This window comes from Micropterus dolomieu, linkage group LG15, assembly GCF_021292245.1.
Source record: "Micropterus dolomieu isolate WLL.071019.BEF.003 ecotype Adirondacks linkage group LG15, ASM2129224v1, whole genome shotgun sequence".
NCBI lineage: Eukaryota > Metazoa > Chordata > Actinopteri > Centrarchiformes > Centrarchidae > Micropterus > Micropterus dolomieu.
This window is the reverse complement of record NC_060164.1, coordinates 7,469,452-7,488,390: the sequence shown is the minus strand read 5'-3', so window position 1 is coordinate 7,488,390 and position 18,939 is coordinate 7,469,452. Positions and strand designations below refer to the sequence as shown.

At 44.0% G+C, this 18,939-nt stretch overlaps 1 protein-coding gene across 3 annotated transcripts in view; it reads left to right on the top strand.

Annotated features, from left to right (window-relative positions):
* fgfr2 (fibroblast growth factor receptor 2) overlaps positions 1-18,939 on the top strand; it is a 40,872-nt gene that overhangs the window by 10,206 nt on the left and 11,727 nt on the right. The window contains exons 3-10 of one of the 3 annotated variants that reach the window (XM_046070586.1): positions 45-302; positions 663-737; positions 6,428-6,597; positions 8,500-8,623; positions 13,098-13,288; positions 14,523-14,667; positions 16,432-16,625; positions 17,413-17,552. In XM_046070586.1, coding sequence (XP_045926542.1) covers positions 45-302; positions 663-737; positions 6,428-6,597; positions 8,500-8,623; positions 13,098-13,288; positions 14,523-14,667; positions 16,432-16,625; positions 17,413-17,552 — 1,297 coding nt within the window. Of the gene's footprint in view, positions 1-44; positions 303-662; positions 738-6,427; positions 6,598-8,499; positions 8,624-13,097; positions 13,289-13,611; positions 13,751-14,522; positions 14,668-16,431; positions 16,632-17,412; positions 17,553-18,939 lie in introns of all 3 variants that reach the window. The other 2 variants (XM_046070585.1, XM_046070587.1) reach the window with 2 other exon arrangements.

Below are 18,939 nucleotides of genomic sequence, written 5' to 3'. Positions count from 1 at the left end.
TCCCCCCCCTCCAATCCGTCCCCCCCCCCCCATTTGCTCTGCAGACGCATCCAACAAATACCAAATTTCTAAGCCCACGGTGTGCTCAGTGCACCCGGGGGAGGTGCTGAAGCTGAGCTGCCCTCTGCCACCGACGGGGACCATCACCTGGACCAAAGATGGCAGCTCTCTGGGTACAAACAACCGCACGCTGATAGAGCAGGAGGTGCTGCAGATCCGTGATGCCACAGTCAAGGATTCGGGCCTGTACACCTGCACCAGCATGGGCAAACACACGGTCTGCTTCATAGTGAATGTCACAGGTGAGTCAGGGACAAGACAGGTCAGGATTTGAAAAGGAGTGTGGAGATTTAGGGTTGGACTGAGCTTAGAGTCCAGGAAGTGGCCATGGAGAAGATGTGGCCAATGGAATTGTGTTCTTTCTGAATAAGTCTGGGGTGAGTGTGTGTGTGTGTGTGTGTGTGTGTGTGTGTGTGTGTGTGTGTGTAAAACTATAGCATCACACGACCAGATTTATCCAAAAAGGGTCCCACTCTCTAGCATTTTCTTTTTTGTGTTTGCAAATTTGCGAGAAAGCGAATGCATGAAAGGTTCTGCATGCAGTAGTGTGGTGTGTATGTGGGTTGCGAGAGTGTGGCAGTAACCGTGGTTACTCTGTGCAGATGCCATCTCGTCGGGGGATGATGAGGACGATACAGAGCGATCGGAGGACACTGGGGCGGACGGAGAGCAGATAAGTGAGTATGGGTGGAATGAAAGAAGGGATGAATGAGTCAATGATGCGCTACCCTTCATCACCAACCCCCACAGATAAGGAGCCTTTGAGCAAGCATTAACGGTAGAAGCCTGTGGGTGCACTGATCGGACTTTTGTTTTCTCTCCACAGCCACTTTCTCTGTCTGTTAAATGACGTTTCTATGTGAACTCAACCCCCCATTCTCCTAGCAGCTGCTGCTATTTTTTTTCAGAACTTTGCCTGAGTACAAATATTAAATGCATGACCACCAACATCCTTCACTTTATATGGTCTGCATGTTGTGATTTCAGTGAAAGCAGCAGTTGTCACAGTGAAGATGCACATTTTAGGAAATTTTTTAAATAAAATGGCATTTTAAAGTAGCAGGTCTCCCCGAAATTCTTATGTACCTCCTTTGTTTTAAGCCATGTCCTGGTTTGAAGAATGCTGATTGTGATAGCCAAACACTTACAAAGACTTAGTCCCTAAGTGAAATAATCTCCTTCTCTTTGTCAGTTTTTATTCGCACAGTTCAGATTGTGATTAAGGCGGTAGAGAAAGTGGATGGTCTCACTTCTTTGGGAGTGGGGAGGAGACAACAATTAGCAACGCCAAAACTCATGTCTTAACAATCCTGTTTAGGTCTATACTTTATTTTGAGATTTTGGAGTGTGTATGTGTGTCTCCAAGGAATACAGGGATTCCTCACATTCCTTTAGCTAGTGTCCCTCAGGTAGTCAGGCCTCATGGAGCCAGCCAGCCAGTCAGCTGGGCTCATCCATTATGAAAGACGCCCATCTGGACACAGTTACCCACCTGATGGGCCTGTTTGTGTGTGTGTATGTGTGTGAGAAAGAGAAAGTTTTCTACCCAAGTGTGTCTATGCGTTGGCATGTATCAGGGGTAGTAATGGGTTTTTGTAACCACGTGCACACATGCATGCGTTCACATACACATAATGCTCAGTGAAGTAAAGATGAGGGCTTCCACATCTTGTTAAAATTCTCCACACGCATCGTGCCTCACAGTGAGCCCTCCTCCTCCACTTTTGGGCTGACTGTAATTGCCTGAAATCCATTAAATATGGGGGGAGAGAGGAGGAACTCAGCAAGAGGAAGAAATGGGGGGAAAAGGGAAAAGATCCAGGCATTCTGGTGGTAATAAGCCATTTGAAAACAAAGAGAAAGCTGTTCTGGCAGTACAGTCGCATTTTCTCGCCGTGTGGGTTTCTGAAAATTCAAAACCGAGATTATTATTAAAAGAAAGGGGGGAAAGGAGGAGAGGAAAAAGAGGCAGCGGGAGGAAGGGGAGTTTGTTGGATCAGTACCAGCACTTCTCTGAGCATGGCGTGGAGCCTTGGCCTCGGGCCGAGGACTGGAGCGAGGGAGGAGGGTGCGTGTAGGCGTGGGAGGGAATGAGAGCGGAGAGTACGGGGTGTAGCTTTATATTCGTGGCTCTTTTTTCTTCTTCTTCTGGATCGCTCAGAATGGGTTGGGCATCAGGCCACCGCAAAAACAGAGCATTTTGATTTGACTTTGTAAAGAAGATTGAACAACATAAGCTGGTGGAAAAAAGTCAAATAGTGACAGAGTCCGCAGTGTTTGTCCATCATCAGCAGTGGGTGGCGTTATTGGCGGAGACATGGAAGAGCCTCTGCAGGGATCTGTGAGGGAAGCGGTGTTTAGGGAAAGGGTGAGGGTTGGGGTGGTAGTTGGTGGAGGGTATGTCATGATGAAGTTAAAGAGCCATGTGGAGTTTTGCTTTCCCCTGTCCTATTGACGACTTTAGTCATTATTGTGTCTCATTGTATCTCACTCATTGTCATTGTGCCTCCCTTTTAGTTAAAATCGCAGCTATCAGGATTTTCATGGAAGAATGGATCCATCTCCCCAGCATAATTAAAGTGACAGAACACTTGCATGCAGCTAAAGCACTCGTGCACAGATCAGACAGAACAGTTTGTCTCCTGTTAATGAAAAAGCTCTTTTCTGAGGTACTGACAGGACATCTCCTATGAAGTGAAAAAAATCTATCAATCTATTTAATAAATAAACTCAACTAGGGTCTCCAGGGTGCAACTTTAAGTTGAGGATTATGGCCACTGTTGGAAAACAAATGAGAGATTTCTGAAATAAAGTCATAATATTGTGGGGAAAAAGTCTCATGAGAATAAAGTTGTAAGTTTATGAGAAGTCGGAAGTCATCATTTTTAGAAAAAAGGTTTATGGAAATACAGATGTATGGGTACAAGACAAGTACAAGTCCTAAAGTTAAGAAAAAGGTTTTGACATAATGTTTTTAAAGGCCCTGAAAACCTATTTACTCAATCGACAATGGGTAATGGGTTAACTTTGAGCAGTTTTTGGCTATTTCCAACAGCAATTTCAGTAGTTTTGTTTTTGTCTGAGCTCAACTCACTGATATTAAGTGGGTGAGGAAGGTGATAACTGATGATAAATGCTGTGAACGTTGTTGCACATTTAGTAATGAATATGTAATCATTTCAGGGATTTAAAGGTTAGAGTAGTCTATCAGCTTACATGTTAAAATGAGGGATGTGCAGGATCTACAGTTATAGGTTTCACCAATAACCACTAATCACAATAACCATTATCATAGCATCTCCAAATTTGGTGATTTTAAATTTTCAGAAAAATTCTTTCAATTCTCTGCCCTCCTGAAAACAAGAGTGTCTCTCTAGCTCAAGAAAAGTTGACATTTTGGAGATATAGTTTTCACCAGTGGCGTGGGGTGGGGTAAATTTTTGGGGAAACCAAGTGAGATTGGATGTTCTTTTATGAGGGCAATTATCTAATGTATTGTGCTATTACAGTGCAGGGTATAATTTTAAACAAAATTTAATCCTACTTTAAAGATGCAGCACTATCTGTAATCAATACACACGCTAAAAGTTGCATTTAGCGAGATGTACTCTCTCTCTCTCAGTCACTCTCTCCCCCCAGATAGCATACATAGCCCGCTGCTTTTAAAGGAAGCATTCACAAGCTCAATCAGAAGACGACTGAAAACATTTGTATAGTAGCAGTGGTGCATGTATCAAATAGGCCTACATACTTCTTAATGCTAGGCCAAATGTTCATAACACAACATCACTTAAGACTGACAACCGAGTACCAGACCAACAGAGTATTAACAGTTATTGAGGTAGCCTAACCTGGCCCAGTGACCTGTGGCAGGTGCTGTCTGTGGTGCTCATTATCTATGCGTACACAAGTGACTATTCATTTGCAGCTAAATCCAGGCAAGCAAAGCAAACCAAACAATATAACCACATCACAAATCGCACAAATAGCTGCAGTTCTGTCTGAAACCCCTTTTTCCTCTCCAGGCCAGCTCCAGTTTTGGCGTTGGTTTTTGGTCAGATTTGTTGCTGCTGTAGTGGTAGTTTAGTAAAACTATTTATTATAACGAAAAACTCCAAATCTCCACCCTCCATAACTGCACCAGCTGAAGTTGCTAACAGCTCCCGTCATTTCATCTGAATGACGTTGATCGCATGCTGTGATTTGATTGGCGTGAAGCCAGACAGCGGCTGACTAATCACAGTTAGGCAGTGGCATGACAGTAGCCTCATCTGATTGGTTAATCGCGTAGTCAGACTGCAGGTCAGTCTACGATGGTGCAATATAGTGTTTCACCACACATCCAACATCTTACATTTAGAGGGGTGCTGTTTCACTTATTGTAAAATAGTGAGAAATGGCGAAGAGATGACAGCAACAGCTTATAAGATTTATCTAAACTATAAAAAATGTGTTTTTATTGAAATGATAAATAGAGTCTGATAAAAACAGAGGAAGCCTGGCTTCCCTTGGCTTCTGGGAGAAAACGCCACTGGTTTTCACAGGGCCAATTCTTTTGAAACTGTATTCTTGAAATCTTCCATTGTTTCACCTAAAATCCATTGTACAAAGTTGCCTTGTTCAGCTTGCACAGATGCATGGTAAAGAGGCGGATATCGCAGCTTAATGAGAAATCGTGTCGATGTTGAAATACAACTTTGGGTCACTGATGGATTTAGCTTTCCGGAGGAACTTAGAGAGAAAAAAAATCTTGACTCATAGTGCAGGAGTTAGATAACCTCAAATCACCCCAGGCCATCTTAGGATAAACAGCCGTGAGTGGGGATCCGGATGCACGGGGCTTTGGGGGAGGCGGGGGTTCCTGGAGCCTACAGCAGTTGGGCCAGGGAGAGTTTGGCTTCATCTGGAGAGAAGTCTGAGGGTTGTCTCGTTTGAAGTACTGCCCCTCTGGACGGAGAGCATGGGAAACAGCGCTGTTCACCTTTCATGTCCCAACCTCACCGTCTGACCCGGCTGCCAGTTTGAGGTCAGAGGTCGTTTCGGAAAGACGGCCTCGCAATAGGCCAGTCTCCACCTAATCTGTCTCTGTCTGAACGGACGGAGTGATGACAGGAAGTGTGAATGGAGTGAAAAGGAGGGGACTGAGAGGTGAGAAGATGCAGGAAGAGAAGCACAGATAGTGAGAGTGAGAAGGAAGAAGAAGAAAGGGGAATGACTAATTATAGGTTGAGCACTTACCATATGCATCCATTCAGGAAGGAAGAGCACTATTTACTGACTTTGCTATCCAAGTATGCGTGACTTGTCCGGTTGTGCGTGCCAGAGAAAAAGATGGGAGGTGTTTCATAATATGCAGATTGGACAGGCAGGGATAGAGAGTGTCGAGAGAGTGTAGAGAGGGTGGGGGGGGGGCTGGAAGCAAATATTCTCCTGGGATGTAAACTTAAGTTAGACTGTCATACTAAAGTCAGTAGCGGTCCTATCATGTGGGTATTCCCTCTGTTGCTTGTACTCCGGCTATATGGAGAGGAAGTGATTGTGTGGAAGACCGTTTGGGTTGTTGTTTGACTTTTGAGTTCCTCTTCCCCTCTGAGCCCCATCTGCTTAGGCAATCATGCTCCCAGGTGCAGAGAGAAAGGGCGGGTGGGGGGCTCGGAGGAAAATCCAGCTGACTAAGAGACAGAAATTGGGAGAAAAGAGGGAACCAGAGAATGGACAAAACACAAAGAAGGTGACAGATTTCAGTTGGAAAAATGGTTTGACATTGATAAAATCTGGACAAAAGTGAGCGTGGAGAACTCCTGAAATCCTTCGTTAAACGTGACATTCATTTTATCTCCTGATGGCACATAATGATTTTCCAGGGGTGATAAGCATCCCTGGCCCTGCTGTCCATATCTAGCCAAGTGACAGGCAGATAAACAGGGAAGCTATGGTAATTGGAGGAAGTGGAGGGAGAAAAAAAGCTGCTAAGTGGAATGAGATGAAATTGAATGTGATGGTCTAGTTACCCTCTTGGCAACGCCCAGGCACTTTCTCCCCTCAGAGCTGATGTTTTTTCCCCCTTTGCAACACCCCGCCGAGCCTACAGGGAAAGTGTGTGTTCTTATTTTACTGTGTGAGTGTGGAGCTCTGGGTTGTGTTATGGCAGACGGCGGGTCAGTCAGTGTTGCTGGTGGTGGAGGTGTGTGTGTGTGGGGGGGTCCTCTGGGAGTGTTAGGAATGGTTCAGGTTTGGCTCCTCTGCAGTCACGCTTCCATGTATATCTGCCTCAGCCAGTCCACGGCCCTTGAGCCAAACTGCTAATGCTGAGGACATGATTAGGAAATCTCACCCTGACTGAACACCAACTGTTCTCTGGTTGTAGGCGGCCCATATTGGACCTCGTCAGCAAAGATGGAGAAGAAGCTGCATGCGGTGCCAGCTGCCAACACAGTCAAGTTCCGCTGTGCTGCAGGAGGCAACCCCAAGCCCAAGCTGCGCTGGCTTAAAAACAGCAGGCCTTTCCGCCAAGAGGACCGCATGGGAGGGTATAAGGTAGGCTAAACAGTAATACATCATACTTTTTATAACAAATGTCAACTCACTGCCTTCTCTTACTTTTTTACTGCTTTCTGTGCTACAGTACATCTGGCCATTTTGTGAACGTATTTACAAGGGACGTCAAGCCTTGTTCTTCCAATCATTCCCTGGCTGTCCTTTCACCCCATTTCCACCCTTCACTGGAGAGATGGGAGGAGAGTCGACAGAGGAAAGGAGGGCAGGGTTTCTGGTGTGAAATTGGAATTGGTCATCCGTGCGCCTCCTCTCACCAGGATACTTTGCAGAGCCTCTCACTGTAACTCGAAATGGTTCTTTACCCCCAACAATTAGAAACTTAAGCCCGGGACTTAAGGGTTAAATGCCACCAGACAGTAACATATAGAGAAAGTAGGTAGCGTCAGGGTTGAAATGAGTTGAGAATGCTGAGGTAACTCAATCAGGGAGAACAGGTCCCACTGGCTTCGGTCAGAGACTAGTATGTGAATCTAACATGTGATTCTGTTGTCATGAAATGTGATTCACAAACGCTGCTGGTTAAAGTTTAAACTGAAGGAGCTTGATGTGCTGTGGAGCTTGCTAACTCCCTGTTTATAACATTCTGCATAAAAAAAGGTGGTCATCATTGTAATTCTAGGTCAGTAGTAGACTTCAATGACTATGACTTTCTATGGACAGTATTTTGTTTCCAACAAAAGAGCTTTGTTTAACTTGTGAAATTGTCTCTAGCCCGGGTCCCGTTTTGGGAAACAAGCAGTCTGAGTTGATTTATATGTTCTGAAATTACCTGATTCTGTATGTCATGGGAAAGTAAAGAGTGTGGTTGTGTTTTATTTCCTCTTTGTATAAAAAAGTCTGAAAACAGCTACATGTATTCTTAATGCGAAGAATTCCTCCACTGTGAGTCTATTTGGATTACAGTTTAGTTATGTTTGCTCCTAAATTCCTCTCGTTGTCTCTCAAAACAAGCAGTCTTTACTGTATATGCTAGAGCCGTACTGATCGAGTGGAATAACAGTCTGAACAGACAGTTGTGAAATTAATTTATGAAAAGATCCGGTGATGCTGAACGAATCTGAGGCTCCTGGTTAATGACTGACGGTTTATGAGGAAACATATCTCCCTGCCAGGAAAGTTTAGGAACAGATTATGTTGATGTAGCCGCTAATGTCGCTTCCCTTTGGCTTTCAGCAGGCTCATTACAGGGTAGACAAAAAACAGCTACAACGTGACGGAAACGATACAGCCAGGCTGTCAGACACACTTTGGGCAGCTCATTTCTTTCTTTTTGACAACAAATGCTGGACAAAAGCTGTACCTGAGCCCAGCCCTGTGGAATAATCTCTCCATTATGTGAAATGTAAGCCTGTACAAGCAGTAGCTACAGTCTCTCTTCAGTGTGCAGACGGAAACACAATTGTTAGCTCACACCTGTGGATTCCACACAGAGGTGAAACTACTTTTGCCTATAATTACGAATGACTATGTGTTTAAAAGTGCTTGGACTAGAAGGATGGGGTTTACTACCCACGATAACAGTGACTGATGAGTAGAGAAGTATGTATAAATTGTATCCAATTCCATTTTATCCAGATCTACTTTTCAGAACTCCTAAAATGACTGAAAACTAATAATGTAAAAGATATTGGGATATTTTCCCAACAATTTATGTAATTTGCAGGAATAAAGTCATCAGCCTCAATATTGTTTTCCAGCACACTGCGTCAGCTCTCGTCTTTCACTCTACCAACCAAATCCCCTCTGTCATCTTTCTGGTGTAGCGCTCACTCTTTATGTCTGTTAATGTCACCTGCATTTCTCTGTGTTGGTGCGTTTATTGGCGTGTGCATCAGTGTTTCCGTCCACTCATAACAAGAAACCCCTGCCTCTCGTACCCAGGTGCGTAGCCAGCACTGGACCCTGATCATGGAGAGCGTGGTGCCGTCGGACAAGGGCAACTACACCTGTCTGGTGGAGAATGAGTTTGGATCCATCAACCACACTTACACCCTGGACGTAGTAGGTCAGTGCCAAGCACAAAACACACACTCAGAGTACACCTGTGAGCCCAAGACAGGAGGAGTGGAGGGAGGGAGAGGTGAAGGAAGGGGGAGGCCAGCGGAAAGAGTTCTCATAGTAAGAATAGTGTGCGTGTGTTTGTGTGTGCTGTTTGAAGTGCACTCTAGAAGCAGGTGCAGGTCAAACAGTGCTGCCAAGTGTGTGGAAGCAAAACATACACATGTCAACATGTGTAATGTAGTTTCTGTTCATTTATATAATTTTCATTTAGGTAAATCCCATGATGTTATTATGTGTTTATGACGTCCAATCATAGTGTGTGTTTGAAGTCTTATGACAAATACTAATCACACTACCTAACTCCAGGGTCTGTTGTTGCTTATGTTTTATTGTTGTTTCTTTATGGTCTTATTTTTAATATTGTGACCTTGCTCTGTGAAATTTGCTATACTAAGTAAACTTTACTTACATTTATTCATTTAGCTGATGCTTTTATCAAAGTGACTTCACTCTTCCAACCAAAGTGACTCACAATTGCTATTTATGTCAGAGGTCAGAGGTCGCACGCCTCTGGAGCAACTGGGGGTTAAGTGTCTTGCTCAGGGATACATTGGTGGATGTGTCTCAGTAGGGAGTTGAACCCAGGTCTCTCACACCAAAGGCATGTTTCTTATCCACTGCTCCATCACCACCCTAAGGTACTCACTTTGATAATTATTTTTAAAGGTCAGTTTAAAGGGTCAGTTCACCCTAATCACAAAAATATGTTTTCACTGGAGCTGCTTTTTATTGAAAGAAAAAATAAATAAAAAAATAAAAAAATAAATATTTCCCCAGAAAACTGCTGACAGTGAAGTCTGTGGAATATTCTGAGTAACGGGGACACTGTTTTTGGAAAAAAAAACACACATTGTTTCCAGTTTTTCAAATGCAATGTTCCATGATTTGAGCACCACTATGTTGGCTGATAAAACAGAAACTATCTCAATACCACAAGAGGTAAGTGGAAAGATGTGTTTTTTTGTGTGTGATTTGGGTGAACTGACCCTTCAAGGTCGGCTGAGGTATGATAGCAACTTAAACTCTGAGGACACAGAGTGCTCGCCTCAGCGCTATTACAGCGAGTTCAGACCCAACTCAGTCAACCCCTCACTATGACCTTTGGAGTGCAGACAGCAAAGAGTGTTTTTCCGCTCAGTTTGCAGAATCGATACACAGCGGGGACAACAAATGGAGTGGGATAAAGATAGTAGATCAATGTGTGCATGTGTGTTTGTGTGAGAGTGCACAACAACTTTGCCCTTTAAATTTGATGCAGACCCGCACGAATTTGGCATCACATACAAGCAATCAGAACACATCAAAGTTTATCTGACGCAGTAATTCTTCTAAACACCGGTCAATAATCCACAGATAAACTGGACAGACATGCAGCTGCAGCACTTTGATACACAGAAGAGCGTTGAGGTGCAACTGGTCACTCCATGCTTCAGTGTCTGTATGAAGAATTATTCTCCTACTGTCTCCATTGTCCTGAGCAGATCTACTGTAATTACACACTTTTGTTTTGATTAGCGTCTCCATGGTAATAAGGTGTATTATTTTCATTATATCAGATGGAGATTGAATACCCGAGGGTTTTTGCACAATGAGTGTATAGGCACACAAACAAACACATGAAGATCCACACCCGCACACACTCCCCGACTCTGGCCCCCTGCTCTGCTCCCCTCTGGAGTTAGCTAAAGCTCTCCTTCAGACTGCATAGTTCTGTTTTTTGTCCTGTTTTATTGCAAAGCAGTAAACCCCCTCCATGTCTGGCTCCTCAGCACTGCCCCCTGCAACCTCTTGCTTCATTTTCCTCCGTTATACTGGGGTGGACAGAGGGAGGAGAGGGGGAGACAGAGAAAAGGAGGGGGAACAGAAACATAGAAGGCTGTTCTTATCAGTCTCCTTTTTTCAACAAATGACCTGCAGGATCGGCTATTACAACCAAGAGGAACCGGCCTTTTCTAGTTCAAACTAGCTTCTGGAGAAAGGGCCGCAGTTGGACATCCACCAACAGACACACATGACAAGTAGAAACAAATGAGGAGTCAAAACTGACGTTGGCTCTCTCAGTCAGAACCGTGGCACCCAGTGGCCATGCTCCACTTTGTCGGTAGCCCCATGCCATCCTGTGCCACTTCCTGTGCTTCTACTTCTCCGTGACCCTCAGGGCCCTGTGTGCCAAGCCACTAGGTTACCCAGAGTTCACCGGTCTCGCATGGGACAACATGGAATGCCCCTGGTCCGTCTCCTCACGCTTCTTTCTGCCTCTGTCCCACCAACGCTGCCATCAAATTTCTCCACTAATGACTTAATTGATAAATGGATTCAGTTTTGAAACGGGTCACTACATAATGTCACAGCAAAAGATAAAAAGGCACCGCAGGGTGGGCTCTTTCATTTTCATTTTGATCTTAATTAAAAGTACTAATACAACAATGTATAAATATTCCATTAAAAGGCTTTCATACATAATTCTGCTTAAACAGCACAGGTATCACCACAGCAAAATGTACTTAAAAGTACTCGTTCTGCAGTAAAATGTCTATGATTGGTATTTTATTTTATGTGACAGTATTGATACATCAATGTGTAAGCAGCATGCTGTAGCTGCTCAAGGTGGAGTTAGTTTTAACTAGTTTATATACAGTTAGCTAGTTTAGTCCAGTTGTTCCCAACCTAATGGTTGTAACTGTACAATATTTCACTCTGAAATGTAGTGTAGTTAAAGTATAAAACAGCATAAAATGGAAAGTGAAGTACAAGTGCCTAAAAATTGTACTTAATAGTACTTGAGTAAATGTAATTTGCTTCCAACACTGGATACATGGAAACCACCAGTTTTTTCTGACACCATTCCCTCATCTCATGCTGCAGGCAGAGAGGACAACTTGGCTAGGTTTTTTCAAATCCCTATTTTACGATTTCTTTAACCGTCTTCCTTCATGTCTTTCCTTCCTTAAGTGTAGCTTTCTTGTGTGAGGTCAGTGGGCTATAAACGAGCTTCGCTGCACTTGCCTATGCCCACACACATTCCTACATGATTGTCCTTTATCTTATTTAAGCAAGAACTGCTCCACAAACTTTTATCGTTTTGGGGTTTCTCCATAAACATGATGTGGCATATTTTCTTGCACCGCACACTCATTCTGTCATTTGGCCTGAGTTGTCAGCTACGCAGCTCTAAATGGTCCAGCTGACTTTTGGATCTGCTGTAATGAAGGTTAGAATTCATTTTTAAAAATGGCGGCTCCAAAGGTTCTTTGTCTTGCCAACATATTTGTCTCTGCATGACTGCTTTTTCCCCTTTTGCCTGTTTAAATATATTTTTTATGCCAGACAGTATTTTGTTTGGTAGGTTTTAGAACAAGAGCATTTAGTGTTGGACTATTAGATTTAAGATGATCACTTCTTCTCTCTGTTCGGGAAAGATCGAGAGGGTGAGAAGGCCTGTGGAAGATGGAGGATGAGAGAAAAGTGGGGTAAAGAAAGAGAGACAATAAACAAGGCGAGCCCTAGGAATGTGAGGGAAGGAGGAGGGCAATGGGGAGAGATGAAGGAGGGGTGGGAATCATCTGATCTGATAGATTTCAGAAAGATGGAGGAGGAAGACAGGCAGGCAGACAGATATATGGAAGAAGTCTCTGCCTCCTAGTTTCTGCACTCTCCATCTGTTGATCCCTTTTCTTCCCTTCCTTGCTTATTCTTTCTCCCTTTTTTAGTCCTCTTTCTTAAACCCAGCCTCACCCTCTGACCATCCCCCCGACCCACTCACTGCACCTACCTTAAGGTTAAGGCTTTGTTTTGGAAAGCTGAGGCAACTCCCCAGGCTGAGTGATGTCATTTTGTGTGTGTGTGTGTGTGTGTGTGTGTGTGTGTGTGTGTGTGTGTGTGTGTGTGTGGCAGCGGGTGGTTGCTGTCAGTGTGGGGGTTGGTGGGCTCCTCAGTGTGGTTGTGCAGGCCGGGTAGTGTTTGAAAGGGGGCATTGTTCAACAGGTCTCGCTCTGTTTGGATTCACAGGCCAAATGTTTGCTTGTAAAAGAATGCAGATAACTGGAGATGTAGGGGTGCTATGAAGGTGTTTCACTTTCCAGGATTCGTACATAGCTTTACTTAACCCCCTGCTCACATGTAATATATACACACTCTGCTTTATGGCAGTCCTCCTCCACCTGAGTTCTTTTAGTGAGAAATGCCTCCGCCTTTCTGTTTTGTGTGAAGCGTCTAAATGCTTCTGCGATAAGAAGTCATGATTTTACCTGTCAGGGTGGCTGGAAAACATTCCCACTGACAGTACGTGTAGTTCTGCTTTTGCAAAGATAAATAAAAAAGAAATACCAAGTTTTTGAGACACTTTGCTGTTGGTCAGCATATCCGTTGAGTTTAATGAACCAGCATGCTAAAACAAACATTTCCCTACCCACCAACAGAACGGTCCCCTCACCGGCCTATCCTCCAGGCTGGTCTCCCAGCTAACACCACCGTACACGTTGGGGAGGATGCCCGCTTCGTCTGCAAGGTCTACAGCGACGCCCAACCTCACATCCAGTGGCTTAAGCACATCACTCAGAATGGAAGTCGCTACGGCCCTGATGGTCACCCCTATGTCCGAGTGTTAAAGGTACATTCCTGCCCTTCCTCTTTTAGATTTTATTCCCTTCATTACAGGCAAATCCTTCCTCCTTTTTTTCTTGGTGTGTTGCCAGTGGTTGCAGGTGTTTCGGATGAATTTAAAAAGACATATAAGGAGCTAATTATCATATTTTTTTCCTTATGAACTGATAGGTCTTTTCCATGCTGGCTCTTGGTGGTGATTAATGCTCTCCCCTGCAGATCCGAAAACAATAACTGTAGTCATGATTTTTGCATGTCTGTCTGACTGATTCTACTTATTTGTGTGATTTTACATGTCCATCTCTAAGTATGTGTATGTGTGGATTGCAGCGTTCAGGCATTAACAGCTCAGACGTGGAGATGCTCACCCTCACCAATGTGACGGAGGACGATGCTGGAGAGTATATCTGTAAAGTCTCCAATTATATAGGCGAGGCCAACCAGTCGGGCTGGCTGACTGTCATCCCAGGTAACCCTTGAGACCTGACCCCACCTAGCTACCTCCCTTTCCCTGGTGTGGTTTCCCTGACCTGCTGTGCTGTGCTGGTCCTGCTGGTGGTCTCTTGGTGGTCCTTGGGCTCACAGAACTTCTCTCCCCTAATGTTAGATCTTTGTGTTCCAGCCGCTGCCTCAACCGCTGAGACAAGTGCAGCCATGGAAGCACTGCTTGGACCTGCATACCTAGAAACTGAAATTGTCACAGCTTGTGTCTCACGCACTTCTCTTACATTTTTTTCACATATCTTTCTCTCTTGCAAGCTGTGTCAAGATGGTGTAAGGTGTTGCAGCGCAGTGCTCTCCATGCTCTCTGTGTTTGTTTCTGCATGTGGCCAATCTTATATGTTGATTAGACTGGCCTCTATTAGCAGGTTCTGTTGGTGACGGGAACCTTTTGGGTTTTTATTTTTGGTGTATCTGTTCTATTTTCTCATGTTTTGGTGGTATACTGGGCTCTATCCGTGTCTTTGTTTATAAAGCCTCCTCCCCTTCACCCACGGAAACTCCCAACATCCTTTGCTGTGGATGGGACGTCAACGATGGAAAAAAAAACATCTCCTCTTATTTCTCTCTTGGTGTTCTGGGTCTCATTTTTTTCTCTTTCTCTCTGTTCTCCCCCGTCTTTCTCTGACTTGTCCTCCCCATTTCTGCTTTCCGCTCCCCCTCTGCTCTTATCTTTGACCCTCTCTTTCTTCTGTTCAACCTCCCCCTTTTCCTCTTCGTCCTCTTCTTCTTCTCCCCAGACCGCAGGTGTAAACACCACAGATAAGGAGATAGAAGTTCTCTACTTGCCCAATGTAACATTTGAAGATGCTGGGGAGTATACGTGCTTGGCGGGTAATTCTATTGGGATCTCCTATCACACTGCTTGGTTGACGGTGCTTCCAGGTATATACACAGATACTGTCCTCTCTATTCCTTTTTTTTTCTCTCTCCTTTTCTAAAACGTTTGGATTATGTCATTTCAATGACCTCTGTGGAAGACAAGTCCTCCCTCTGGAGTCCGAGGCACACAGCTCAAATATTAGATTACTGCGATGAACCAGCCCCGTCAACATCCAAGACAATGTAATGTAAGAGCAGGAGCATATATTCTATAATATTATCTGGACTGGCGAGCTGTTGAAAGCTCAGAGCAGATAACGGGGTAGTTTGCAGACGACTTATTATAACTCTGAGACGGAAGTGAATCTCCCAGAGCAGCTCAAGTGTCTCCAGACTCCAAAAGGAGGGGAGGGTTTGTTGCCCGCCTTCTCTTTTCCTTCTGTTACATTTCTCTCCTGCTCCTTGGGGAAAGTCTTTCAGTGCCACATTTTCGTTCTAAGTTTGCATGCCGAATAAATGTGTTCTTTCTCTCAACGTGTGTCTCTTAAGCCACAAAATTTTCCTTTCCTGGCTCTGATAATTGGCCTCTTGTAAGATCCTTATTTCTCCTTGAAATAAAGATCGAAAGGTAAAGCTCAACACTCGCTTCAAGTTGGCTTGACTTTCTCAATTATCAGGGACAAACCTCTCCACCTTCACACAATAAATGACTTGTGCATGTGAATGTTTGTCCACTTGTGTGTTCTCATTTATCAACTCGTTTTATCCTATTTTTGTGCCGTTGCTGGATGTCTGGCCTGTAATTATGCATACCCAAGGATCAAATACATAAAACTAAAACAAGAAGTGTCAGTGCACAAGTTCACTGCAGGCTAAACAGATGAATGTTTCTGCTCAATGTCTAGCTGAAAGTATGGTGGGCATTAAATGAGATAGATGAGAGTAGTTGACTGTCTGCAGCCATCAACAGACAACCATTATCAACCCTCCCTTAATGTCGTAACCAGATGATAGTTTTGGTTTGTCTGTAAACAGCATAATGATCACAGCCGAGCCATTTCCTCTGGGAGTAATATGTAATATTTATTGCCCTTGATGTGCTCTATCTGCACTGATGGCGCCTTTGAGGCTGTGGCTTCTGTGTGTGTTGTGGTTTTTGGACTAGCTGATACAAGGCAGACAGGGGAAAGGTTTCTACACACAGTATAGCTTCACCTCCAGCTGGCTGACGGGCTGCTTGGTTGGCTGTGCTGCACAAGAGCCTTGTTTGTGGTCTGTAGGACTTTGCATTATGCAACAATCCACTTCTATAGCACACACAGACACAGACACACACAAACATCCCATTTCCTCGACAGGAAGTTCAGGCCTTATACAACCACGAAGGACACCGGTCTCCCTTGTTTGCGATCTGAAGTGAAGCGCGTATTGTTCCGTCATCTGTGGGTGTGTGTTTGTGTTTGAGCTCGCGTGTCTCCAACATTAGCACAGAATGCAAACATATGCCGGCCTGATTGTATTGGCTGACTCACGATTTAAAATCTTTTGAGACTGTACAAAAAAACCCCAGTAGGCGTGCTGGTACCCTGGGAAGAAGTGAGAGAGGAAGATGCTACAAAATCATTTCTGTTTAGTTTGCCTGCCGATGGTGATTACATTTGCTCATGAGTCACCTCCGGAGAATCTGTCTCTGTGTTTGCCTGTCTGATACGCATGTGTGTCTGTTTAAACTGAGATGTGCTTTTGTGTCACCCATACGTGTGTGTGAGAGTGATCAGTGAGCGTCTTCCTTTGGCTTCACCTGACCTCACTCTTTGTTTTCCTCAGCCCTCGAGAAATCCCCAGGGCCCCTTTCCCCAGACTATGTGGAGATTGCAATATACTGCGCCGGTGTCTTCCTCATCGCCTGCATGGTGGGCATCGTGGTAGTGTGCCGCATGAGGAACACTGCAAAGAAACCCGACTTTGGGGGCCAACCGGCGGTCCACAAACTGAGCAAGCAGATCCCTCTGCGCCGCCAGGTAACAGAAAGTAGATAAAGAGTTCTAATGGCATCTAACACCCCTAGAGGAGAAAAATCACACACTGCAAACATGCTGCAGAAATACAATGACAGACAACAAACTATAGATAATTTACATATATAAATATAGGAGACTGTTGTTGAAAAATATAAAACAAGTTGCATACTTGATAGACTTTTTAAAAATACTTATTACTTGTATTTTATATACAAAATGAAATTCCACACGTCATAGTATACACTGTAATGGTATTATAAACAGCCTGCAGCCTCATTTAGAAGGCTTGCATTTCTGAGCAAGTTAGCACTTCTGCCTGAATCTGCAGCCAGAATTTTTTTCTTTGTGTGAGCCATGCTTTCCCCTCAAGGGAAACCAAAAGGTACGCTCCAAAAGGTACAAAAACCGTTGGATTACATTCTCCCGAGAACCTGATTCCTGAGTCAAGGTAAGGTTAGGGTGGAAAGAGAAGAGATGAGCCCTGGGACTGTGGCGAGGCTGAATGATTAACACACATTCGTCAAAATAAGTTGTAGCATACTTTTTAATGATCACTGAAATGTAATCTCTGGCCTCAAGACAGACTGTCCAGTAATTTTAAGGCATTAACCACGGAAATTAAGGTTATATTCATATTAATGTGCCATACCTACCAACATTGCTGGTAATTTTGATAAAAGTACCACAGAAAGTCACACTTACTCGGACTCCTCTAGTGATGCCTAGGAGCTTTATCTGATTAATGAACCCAGACCGCAGTGATCAGCCAATCTCTTTACTCCTATAGGTGTCGGCAGACTCTAGCTCTTCCATGAACTCCAGTACGCCGCTGGTACGCATCACAACACGGCGGAGCTCTGCGCACGATGAGCCAATCCCTGAGTATGACCTTCCTGAGGATCCACGCTGGGAGTTTTCCCGAGACAGGTAAGGGCTGTCGTTTTACACGATCACTTGCTGCCTTGTCCTGTGACGTCCACCGTCCTCTCTGCCAGTACTGTGTGATCACTGGTTTTACATACTCATAACATAAGTTATTTTGCATTGGAAACGAGACAGTATATGGTTTTGGTGGCCTGTCCCCCATCTGGAGCTGTCCCCGGAGCTGTCCCCGTTTTTAACTGTGTGTTAATCATAGATTGTATAAGGTGTTAACAGACCTGAAATCAGATTTTATGTGGCCAGAATGATTAAGATAAAATACCTTTAAATGGACAAAACAACACATAAAATGACTTGATAATATTCATGAGGGCTATATTTGACAGATTATATAACCAAAACTTTCCCCCTTCTTTATTTCATATATAGGCTATTATCATTATATTTTTTAATGACATGGCCTACTGACCACCAAACCAAAATGTCCCCGGTTTTCATTTCACAAACCTGGTCAACTTATTTTTTGAAGGCAATATGATTTAGTGATTCTGCTGGTTTTGGTGACCCGTGGAGACCTTTGTTTTGTACTGAAAATAGATATTATGACAGAGTCCTAATTGCAAGTCTTACCATTTTGCAAAATGCAAAATACATAATTATGTAAATCTGATTCAGCTCCTGCATAAAACATAAAAAAAGCCTTGAAAATGCACATCTGCTCTGCAGTGCCATTTTAATCTGAAAGGCATATTCATAATAACACACTCAGAATTCAAGGCTTACAAACCATACCTGTTTGACGGTATGCACGACAACTTTCAGTGCGATCAGTGGCTCTTGTCCTCCATGCCAATACAACCATCATTTGCTAACAGCGTGCATTACATTAGCCGATAACACTAAAATTACTGCACAATGAGCATCTGTCTGATTGTATCTCGACTGCTAAATGATCAGATAACTATTGCTCTAGGTGAAGAGTGCCATTAACACTGAAAGACAACAGGCAATAGTGACTAACTGCTGAAAATTGGCTATGGTGGCTGAGGTAAAGGCTACTGATTCATCTGTTGGTGCTGTAGTAAAATGATCTGAACTTGGCACCCTGCCCCTTTGCCTCATTATAACAGCTGCTGCTACGTCACACTCTCACTCACACATACTCTCACACATGCTTCTGATGCTAAGGAATAAATCTGTGCTAATTACTGGTTAGCACTTGCAGCTTTCATCTGCATGTTTGGGCTAGGAGTGTTTCGGTTGGTTTCATACCAGAGGAATTAGCACCGCTGAGGTTTCGGTTAGTCACAGTTGCAGCGGCCAGTGATAAGCTTTAGGGTGGATTTAATGGGACAGCAAAGGTTAGGATAGTTTAATACCCACTTGAGACCTCTGGTTTTGAAAGAAAAGGAAAACATGAAGGCCTGTCTTT